The following is a 10,428-nucleotide window of genomic DNA, read 5'->3' on the forward strand; positions in this document are numbered from 1 at the left end:
AGCTGCGGAGCAGGAGAACGACACCCAGACATCTGCAACCACCAGCTCCGCACCGACCGAGCCACGGGCTGACACAACCGCCCGCACGGGCGGTGCCGGTCCACCCCCGCCAAAACGGCGCCGCAGCCACAGCCCCGCTGGCATCCAGGAGGCACCTCCTGCTCCATCCACGGCTTCACCGCCCCGTGTCTCACCGCCTGCCCCAAACACTCCCTTCCCACCAGCCACGGGACTCCCCGCACTGCCCTCCGGGCAGACAAATGGAGCTGCTGTGCAGGTCCCCGGGGCTGGCCTGCCTCTGTTCTGCGCTCCATGGTTTGCCATGGCCGCACTGGCCGCGGCTTCTGCCGTTGCCATGTCAGGGCCACCGCACGGCCAAGCTCCAACCCACCGCCACTGCCCAACCTGCACCTGCGGACCAAATACCGCAGCGGCCGGCAACGGGGCTGGACCCCAGCGGGGGCTGCACTAGAAAGAGCAGAGGTCTTAGCTAGCACCTAAGCGTCATAGAGGTAGAAACACATTAGGATAGGAATAAGTCATAAGCCATTGTTTCTTGTTCTCACTAATAAATCTGTTCAAGTTCTCTTGTCCTGTCTCTACAGTCTCATGGTCACTGTCTCGACGCCCGGGGCGGGCCGTTGCCTGCAGGGACATGAAGGGTTTGGCTCCAGCCCGCGAAAGCCAAAGGCCCCAGGCCCTAGCGCTGCACTCAGCAAAACTCAGCAGAAGGCCAACCTGGGGCTTCTCCAGGAGCTGCGCCAGCACCCAGGGCCACTCCAACCAAACCAATCCCTCAGGGCTCTTGCGGAGTCCATGCCCCTGCCTCCCCCAGCTCAGAGCAGGGGCAAGGGGCAGCGGGGCTGCGGGGAGCAGACGAGGGCTTCTCCTGCCCATCCGACACCACAGCTGGGGAGAACTACAGCACTGCAGCTGGCAAAGCCATAAATCTGTCCTGCAGGAGTCACCCGTTGCACCGACCGGAGGAAGAACCTCTCCCATCACCAGAGAACTGGAGAATGATAGAATAGTTGGGGTTGGAAGGGACCTTTAAAGGTCATCTAGTCCAACCCTCCTGCAATGAGCAGGGACATCTTCAGCTCGATCAGGTTGCTCAGAGCCCCGTCCAACCTCACCTTGAACGTTTCCAGGGATGGAGCATCTACCACCTCTCTGGGCAACCTGTGCCAGTGTTTCACCACCCTCATCGTAAAAAATTTCTTCCTTATATCTAGGCCGAATTACACCACCAGTTCACCCTCCCAGCTTCAACACCTCTCTGCACACAGAGGGAAGCCAGGCAGGGCCGTCCCGTCGGGAGCAAAGCCCGCAAGCCTTGCAGCAGTCACTGCTGCCAGCCAGGGCTCCATGCGGCAATGTGCCCAGCCCAGTCCTTGTGGTGGGACCGCAGAGCCTGCCCACCCATGCCAGAGCCACCCTGGGGTGCTGGCTCTGCACCGGCAGCCTCTGCTCTGGACGCGCAGAGGCAAGAGGCACCATGAGAACTCGATTCTCACATTTTCAGTTGAAAACACCCTTCATGCCTCCGCTCAGAGCATTTCCAGAGGAGTCCATGAATGGCTGCTCACTATCTCATGGGCCGCAGACCACAGCTAAAGCCTTTGTTCTCATTCCTGTTTTCATATGGTCACACTTGCATGACGGACTTCAGTAAAGCCAACACACTCAGTATGTTACTTCTAGGAGCTACTGGGAAGAGAAGCGTTGATTCCTACAGGAGCTACATCAAACCTTTCCTTTACTGAAAAAGCCACACAGTCCTGGAGAGAGGGAGTAATTTTAAAGGTTGATAGAACATCACTGAGTTTCCTGGGTTTGGTGCTAAAGGTTCACTATTAAAGAAAATTAAGTGCTCTCCAGCCACTCCGCTCCCAATTCAGACTTGTGCCTGGCGTTTCTCCCTCCCAGGTGCAGAATCCGACGTTTGCTCTTGCTCTATTTCATGCCATTGTTGATTGCCCAGTGATGATCGTCCAGTCTATCTAGATCCCTCTGCAAGGCCTCTCGGCCCTCAAGACAGCCAACAGCACCTCCCATTTGCTATCAGCAGCAAACTTGCTAATGGTGCATTCCACTCCTGCATCCAGATCGTTGATGCAAACACTGAACGGAACCGGCCCTAGCACTGAGCCCTGAGGAGCACCGCTGGTGACCGGTCCCCTGCCAGATGGAGCTCCATTCACTACAACCCTCGGAGCCCTGCTGTCCAGCCAGTTCTTCACCCACTGCACCCTGTACCTGCTCATCTCACACTTGGACAACTTGGCCAGAAGGATGCTTGGGAGGGACAGTGTTGGGCCCCTCACTACAAGAAGGACATTGAGGTGCTGGAGCGTGTCCAAAGAAGGGTGACGAAGCTGGTGAAGGGTCTAGAGCACAAGTCTTACGAGGAGCGGCTGGGGGAGCTGGGGTTGTTTAGTCTGGAGAAGAGGAGGCTGAGGGGAGACCTTATTGCTCTCTACAACTCCCTGAAAGGAGGCTGGAGCCGGGGGGGGAGGGGGGGTCGGTCGGTCTCTTCTCCCCAGGAACAAGCGATAGGACAAGAGGAAACGGCCTCAGGCTGCGCCAGGGCAGGTTTGGGTTGGATATTAGGAAAAACTTCTTCACCCAAAGGGCTGTCAGGCCCTGGCCCAGGCTGCCCAGGGCAGGGGCTGAGTCTCCATGCCTGGAGGGATTTAAAAGACAGGTAGACGTGGTGCTTGAGGACATGGTTTAGTGGTGAACTTGGCAGTGCTGGGTTAACGGTTGGACTCGAGGATCTTAAGGGTCTTTTCCAACCTTAATGATTCTGTGATTTTATGAAATCCAGAAAAACCACATCCACTGTCTTGTCTTCAGCCACGAGGTGGGTGACCTCATCAAAGAAGGACAGAAGAGTAAATCAACAGGAATTGCCCTTGGGAAACCCATCCTGACTGTGCCTGATGATTGCATTATTCTTTAAATGCCCTTCAGTAGCACCCAGCGCAATCTCCTCCATCATTTTCCCAGGTACTGAGGTCAGACCAACAGCTCTGCAGTTTCCTGGGTCCTCCCTCGCACCCTTCTTGGCGATGGCAATACCATTGGCCAGCTTCCAGTCAGCAGGGACCTCCCCAGACTCCCAAGGCCTCGGCTAGATGATCGAGAGGGGGCCTGCCATAACATCCACGAGCTCCTTCGGTACTTGTGGATGAAGCCCATCGGGCCCCATGGACTTAGGAACTTCCAGCTGAGGCAACTGGTCCCTTACAATTTCTCTGTCCACAAATGGAAAGTCACTCTTCCCGCAGTCGTGCTCCTCCGACTCAGAGGACCGGGCTGATAGCTTGGCAAGTTGAGAGAACATCATGGAGTTTCCTGGTTTGGCTTCTCAAGGTTCTGTAGCAGAGAAAAGCAGAGGAAGCCAACCCAAGAAAGGGGTGGGGCGGCAGAGCACCACTTGATTTCATTTGCAAAATACATTTAGCTGGCGCTGCACTTATGCTTCATCTTATGGAGCAGCACGCAGAGCCTGCTGCCAGCTGAGAGCATCACCTGGGTACATGGACAGCCGCAGCAGAAGCAGCGCTCCTGAAATCACAGAGCGGGGGTTATTCCATAGAAGAGGGCATGGGCATTTCTGCACGGGGGCAAGGGGCCCAAGGGAAGAACTTCAGGTCTGGGGCACTTTGATGCCCAGCGCTGCAGCCTTCCCCGTCCCTCCCTGGGGACCAGCTCCCAGGGGCAACGGGACGCAGCACTGCCCTAGCAGGATTTGCCCAAAGGCAACTACGCTTGGATTCACGTCTTGGCTCAAAACAGCTCTCTCCAGGAAAAGAAACCAGGGCTTTCCAGCAATTTCTTCCATCGTCCGCTTCCTGTTGCCAGGAGACAGGCGCCGCGCTGTGATGTCACCGTGATGCAACACAGGCGTCACCGTGACGTTGCAGAACTCCCCAGGCAGCCGGCGCCACGGCCCTTCATTCTGCTGAGCGGCAGGACCAAGCCCGGCTGCTCGGGGAAAGGGCCACAGCTGGAAGTTGCAGCCAAGCTGTGAAAAAAGTACTTAAAATGGAGCCGCCATCACCAGAGACATCTGGGGCTTCCAACCCGGAGGAGCCGGATCGGCGGGCAGCTTCAACTTCTCCCGGCCAGCCAGGAGGTGAGGCGGCAGCCGCTGGGGATGCTGCCACCAGACCTCGCGCAGAAGAAAACGCCCTTCAAGGTTTGCCCGATGAATCCCCGGCCCCCACCCTGCGATTTGGTTTCTCGGAGAGCTGTGCCAACACCAACCAGGCTTCAGCCCGCCTCTTCCTCGAGAACCTCTGGGAGATCACTGGCAGCCATCGCTTCCGGTCCATCTGGTGGGGCAACGATGGCAACTGCGTCGTCATCGCAGAAAAACTCTTCAGCGAGGAAGTGCTGGGGAGGAGGGGACCCCTGGCGATCTTTGGAGTGGAGTCCATGAGAGGCTTCATTCTCCAGCTCAACCTCCACGGCTTCTGCAAAATGGAAGGGAATTCGCTCTTACTTGCCTCCATCGAGGAGCTGCAAGCAGCAGCGGCAGCAGGTTCTGCTCTGGGCAAGGTACGTCGGTTCCTCCGCACGCGAAAGAACCCTCGGGACATTCGGGGGTGAGAGGTTCACGTTCAGATAAAATAAGCCTTTACAAGGTAGGAGACGGGGATGGGAGCAAATCCGTGAAAGGGAAACATAGTCCCATCGGATCGTGCTGCTTCTGTGCTTGCTCTGCATCTGGCTGCACCACAAGTTTAAATCTTCTTGTGGCCTCTGTCTAATGCTGACAAGATACACGTCAGCATCACGTTATTCCCAACATGCCCATTCCACGCTGATGTGCCGGAAAACTGGTGGCATTTGGGTTTCTCCATCGGTTTTTAGGCTTTTTAAAACCCTACACTTCTCTGCTCCCAATTGCCCAAGACACAAGGGCGGTTATTACTTAACAAAACCCCATCCGAACATTTGATTCAGCCTCCACTTGAGGTTCAAAATGCCCCAGAGAGTCCTTTTTAATGCCCACGTTTGTCTCTGCTGATGCAGATGCTTAGTTATCGCATCTCTCTCTCCTCTGTGCAATGATGGCAACTAACTCCTCTCCTTTGCCTTCTGTAGCTGCTCTTCTACTACAACCCCTTTTTTAGGAGAGATTACCCCGGCCTCCTCCGCATGTTTATACAAAGTGCTGGTGACAGAAAGGGAGCCCCGGCTGCATCCCCGCTGGGCGCCCAGCCGAAGGAAGACCACGCGAGAAGACGACGACCTCATGCCCAGCCGGCGGTAGGAGCTGCGGAGCAGGAGAACGACACCCAGACATCTGCAACCACCAGCTCCGCACCGACCGAGCCACGGGCTGACACAACCGCCCGCACGGGCGGTGCCGGTCCACCCCCGCCAAAACGGCGCCGCAGCCACAGCCCCGCTGGCATCCAGGAGGCACCTCCTGCTCCATCCACGGCTTCACCGCCCCGTGTCTCACCGCCTGCCCCAAACACTCCCTTCCCACCAGCCACGGGACTCCCCGCACTGCCCTCCGGGCAGACAAATGGAGCTGCTGTGCAGGTCCCCGGGGCTGGCCTGCCTCTGTTCTGCGCTCCATGGTTTGCCATGGCCGCACTGGCCGCGGCTTCTGCCGTTGCCATGTCAGGGCCACCGCACGGCCAAGCTCCAACCCACCGCCACTGCCCAACCTGCACCTGCGGACCAAATACCGCAGCGGCCGGCAACGGGGCTGGACCCCAGCGGGGGCTGCACTAGAAAGAGCAGAGGTCTTAGCTAGCACCTAAGCGTCATAGAGGTAGAAACACATTAGGATAGGAATAAGTCATAAGCCATTGTTTCTTGTTCTCACTAATAAATCTGTTCAAGTTCTCTTGTCCTGTCTCTACAGTCTCATGGTCACTGTCTCGACGCCCGGGGCGGGCCGTTGCCTGCAGGGACATGAAGGGTTTGGCTCCAGCCCGCGAAAGCCAAAGGCCCCAGGCCCTAGCGCTGCACTCAGCAAAACTCAGCAGAAGGCCAACCTGGGGCTTCTCCAGGAGCTGCGCCAGCACCCAGGGCCACTCCAACCAAACCAATCCCTCAGGGCTCTTGCGGAGTCCATGCCCCTGCCTCCCCCAGCTCAGAGCAGGGGCAAGGGGCAGCGGGGCTGCGGGGAGCAGACGAGGGCTTCTCCTGCCCATCCGACACCACAGCTGGGGAGAACTACAGCACTGCAGCTGGCAAAGCCATAAATCTGTCCTGCAGGAGTCACCCGTTGCACCGACCGGAGGAAGAACCTCTCCCATCACCAGAGAACTGGAGAATGATAGAATAGTTGGGGTTGGAAGGGACCTTTAAAGGTCATCTAGTCCAACCCTCCTGCAATGAGCAGGGACATCTTCAGCTCGATCAGGTTGCTCAGAGCCCCGTCCAACCTCACCTTGAACGTTTCCAGGGATGGAGCATCTACCACCTCTCTGGGCAACCTGTGCCAGTGTTTCACCACCCTCATTGTAAAAAATTTCTTCCTTATATCTAGGCCGAATTACACCACCAGTTCACCCTCCCAGCTTCAACACCTCTGCACACAGAGGGAAGCCAGGCAGGGCCGTCCCGTCGGGAGCAAAGCCCGCAAGGCTCGGGGCAGCTGCCGCTGCCAGCCAGGGCTCCATGTGGCAATGTGCCCAGCCCTGTCCTTCTCCAAATGCCTCTTCAACACTGACAGGCACGGGGCATCGAGCACCCCTCTGGGAAACCTGTGCCAGGGTTTGACCACCCTCTTGGTAAAGAAAGGCTTCCTCATGTCCAGTCTGAACCTCCCCTGATGCTATAGGGAGCAATGAGCTTGCCCCACAGTCTCCTTTTCTCCAAACTAGACAAACCCAGGGTCCTCAGCTGCTCCTCACAGGACATGCCTTGCAACCCTTTCACCAGCTTTGTTGCCCTCCTCCAGGCTCATTCAACCACTTTCACATCCTTCTTAAATGCTGGGGCCCAGGACTGCACACAGTGCTCAAGGTGAGGCTGCACCAAAGCTGAATACAGCATGATCTCCACCTCCTTTGACCGGCTCACAATAATTTCCTTACAAAATGACTGGTGGCTTGCAAGGGGAGGCAGCAGTTCCTTATTTATGACTGAAAGGTGATACTGAGGCCCACCTTGTGTTCAGGAACGGTTGTGCGGAAAAGTCTGTGACCCGGGGAGTTCCATGTCGGAGGCTTTGCTGGTGCTGCTCTGCAGGGCAGGTGAGCACAGGAGCAGCCGCAAGCTTGAGTGTTTGGCTTCTTCTCTTTAGTGCTGCCACCCCTCCAGCCTGTTCAGCCTGTGTGCCTTTCCAACACAGCAGGCTTGCGTAAGCAAACGTGCTCAGACGAACTTTTTTGTGTGTCATCAGATGCAACCACCACCTGATTGAGGACCAGATGGCCCCTAAAGCAGATTTATCCATGCAGCCAGCAATCTTGGGCCACCCTGAGAATAGATGAGAAGAAATCAAACATCTCATCTCGATTATCTCTGGTTCTGTGTTGACCTGTACAGCATGCAATGTATAGTATGCCATGGAATAGGCTATAGAAAGCATTGTGCCCACAGTCATCTAGAAGATCATTGCCCCCATTGTCCCTGCTCATTGCAGGAGGGTTGGACTAGATGACCTTTAAAGGTCCCTTCCAACCCAAACCATTCTATGATTCTAAGAGAGCTTTCACCGATGGAGAAAGTTGCTTTACTTCCCCAAAACGGCAGTGCAGAGCACCTGCAGGTCTGCCTGGCCCCTGTCTTCTGCAGGCGTCACGAGAAAATGCTGTGATCTCCCTTTCTGCTACTGCTGCAGGGAGCAGGAAGGGACTTTTGATCATGCCCCAGCAGTGGGCCACACTGCGCTAATCGCGCCAATGTGAATCTGGAGTCCATGAGCGGCTGTGGAATGACCCTAGGATTGTGCTGCTCTGTATTGCTAGCTTATAAGTGGAGTAATTGGGACTGAGTTGACAAAGAGTTGGAACAAGGCCATCGTTAGTGTTCATTAGTAGATTTTTTTTAATCTACCTCCAAAGTAAACAGCAGTTCCCCAAGACCAATTTAAAATCTATTTTTACTTCCGTCCCCGAGAGTCTGGAAAAGGGTTTTGAAGAAAGCTTCTTTCAAAGTCTCTGGTGACTCAACTAATTAAATCAGGGGCCTCATGTGGAAAAAAATATAGAGAGATAGATACACTTTTGTAGCCTCATTTTTTTCATTCCACAATGAAAAAAAAATCTATTTTAGAGCTTTTTTTTTTTGTTTTGTGCTCTACAAATTCATGAGATTCCAGGAAAGCTGCTAAAGCAAATTACTGTCAAGAACAGCTTCCTCCTTTATGAGAAGGTGCTCACTAGCCCTGAAACACCACATAATTTAGGGATGCAGAACATGAAACTGTGATGACTTTTGTCATCCATGTACTCAGCCTTCATGTTTCCAGGCATTTAGCAGCCAGCTCATTCCCACTGTTCTGCAATATTTCACAATGGACTGGCCAGTATGGTGCTCTCTCTTGCATACTTTCCTTTCATTATTTATAACTTTTTTCTAAAACATATGCAATTTTAGATTGCAAGTGCATCTGGTTTTCCTCTTTTAAAATGTAAGTGGGTATTTAGTAATAGCACTTTACAGTTTTCTAACAGCTCCTCTCAGAGCGATTTGCAGACAGCAGTGACTGTGCTCTAACAACACTCCTGAGAGCAAGCCCTGGCATAATACTGTCCTCAGTTTTAATGGATTGCAAGACTGAAGCACTAATGTGGTGTCTGTGATGGTGGGGAATCCACATCACCTAACCAGCACCCACCATCTGAGTCAGGAGCTCAGTGGTTGTCATTCCCCATTGAGTCCACCACTGGAGAATAACAGACACTGTTTGAAGCTCTGAAGGGCTTTCTGAAATATCTCTCTCAACAGCCTGTCAACGGAGCAAAAGTCAATGAGGACTGTAACTTAGGCATCTGGTTTTATAATGACTGTTCCTAGCTCCACCCCTCTCTACCCCTTTGGAAAGATGTTTGCATGAGGGACGCTCAGGAAAGCAAAGGCAATTTAATGAAGATCATGAAGGCAATGTAGGGCTCCTTCCCTTCATGCTTTGACATGTCCAGGTCTGTGCTGGCAGACGTTTTCCAGCAGTGCTTTCCATATTCACCCACAGACATTTGAGCACGACCCTCTGTATTTCAGCCATTCTTCCCTGGGAAGTTGAAAATGGGCATGAAAAATTGGATCTTCTCTCAATGGGGAATTTGCCCCCATTTCCCAATCCAAATCCAGATGGCTGGAGGTATGGAGAGACTCAGAGCTCAGTCATGGCACTTGCTGATAGGCCTCGCTGCCTTGTGGTGACATTTGCCATGTCAACAAGCAGAATGGCATCCCAACAGGGCCTTGGCTGACTTATACTTGAGTTACTGCTTAAACTCAGTCATGCTTGCTGATGGTCAGCCCATGGCAGAAGCCTCAGATGAGGCTCTCCATGAGAAACAAGATACCTTCATTTGGGAAGGGAGGATATCAGCAGCCTGTCCCAAGTTATAACCACCTCTGCAGTAATATAAGTTATTGTTCCTGCAAATGGTAAATTACAGCACCTTCAGAAAATTCCTATTGAAAGGGGTATCAATGTATGAATAACAAAGAGGGCAGTGATTTGTTGAACTTGTCAATTTGATTCACCATTTGCAAAGCTGACACAAAAAAAATACTGTCTGCACAAGGCTTTTATTCTCCCAGTATGCAAAGCATTAGACATAATTAAATCCGTATAGCTGAGCGTGCCTGGCTGAGCTGCACCTGAAGCACATTCAGTCCTGTTCCAGTCTTGACTGCTGTTTTGTCTGTCGGTTTGCTTTCTGGAGAGCAAACATGAAAGAAGTATCTGAAATACCATACCTGTGAAAAACAAAATAAACTGCAAGTGTTTTGTAGCTTTTTACATCCAAATCCCGTATTTCATTGAGTAAGTAGCCTTGGTTCCCTTACCCTTTCTATTTAGAAAGGAAATGAAAACTAAACAGAATTTGGTTGTGGATTTTAAGCCCTCCAAAACACAGAAGACCTTCAAGACCCAGACAGTGAAGCAGCCAAAAAGAAAGCTGAACACCATTTCCCAAGCACAGGTCTAAATTTTGAGCCCATTCCAAAGTAAGTCATACAGCTTGTCTACTGAAGAGGTTTCATGGACACAAAGTCTGGGCCTTGTGGACATGACGTTTCTGTAGGATGTTCTTAGTGCAAGAGTTCCTAAACAGTCATATATGAGCTGCTCATGATACAGAAGCCACTATGAAGTGGTGCAGGGACAGCAGAGCACAGGGAGCTCCTAGGCTGGCTAGTCACAAAAAAGTCAATCTTCTGGCCCTGGGGCTTTTAGTCTAGCAGATGGAGGTATGAGAGATCCAACGACAT

The 10,428-nt window shown here is 53.1% G+C and overlaps 1 protein-coding gene across 1 annotated transcript; it reads left to right on the forward strand.

Moving 5' to 3' along the window:
- The first annotated feature begins 3,558 nt into the window (after positions 1-3,558).
- LOC148055354 (uncharacterized) lies at positions 3,559-6,248 on the forward strand. The gene is made up of 2 exons (XM_087761012.1): positions 3,559-4,569; positions 5,119-6,248. The coding sequence occupies exons 1-2, from the start codon at positions 4,054-4,056 to the stop codon at positions 5,758-5,760; spliced, it is 1,158 nt and encodes a 385-aa protein (XP_087617138.1). The 5' UTR covers positions 3,559-4,053; the 3' UTR covers positions 5,761-6,248.
- The last annotated feature ends 4,180 nt before the right edge of the window (positions 6,249-10,428 follow it).

Source organism: Nipponia nippon, unplaced genomic scaffold (assembly GCF_047370975.1).
Source record: "Nipponia nippon isolate SJK-2023a ecotype South Korea unplaced genomic scaffold, ASM4737097v1 scaffold_23, whole genome shotgun sequence".
In the NCBI taxonomy this organism is placed as follows: Eukaryota; Metazoa; Chordata; class Aves; order Pelecaniformes; family Threskiornithidae; genus Nipponia; species Nipponia nippon.

Excerpts from the sequence above, each read along its gene's own strand:
- LOC148055354 (XM_087761012.1), top strand. The coding sequence starts at position 4,054 with ATGGAGCCGCCATCACCAGAGACATCTGGGGCTTCCAACCCGGAGGAG. Across the intron at positions 4,570-5,118 it reads CAGGTTCTGCTCTGGGCAAG|CTGCTCTTCTACTACAACCC; the intron begins GTACGTCGGTTC and ends TGCCTTCTGTAG.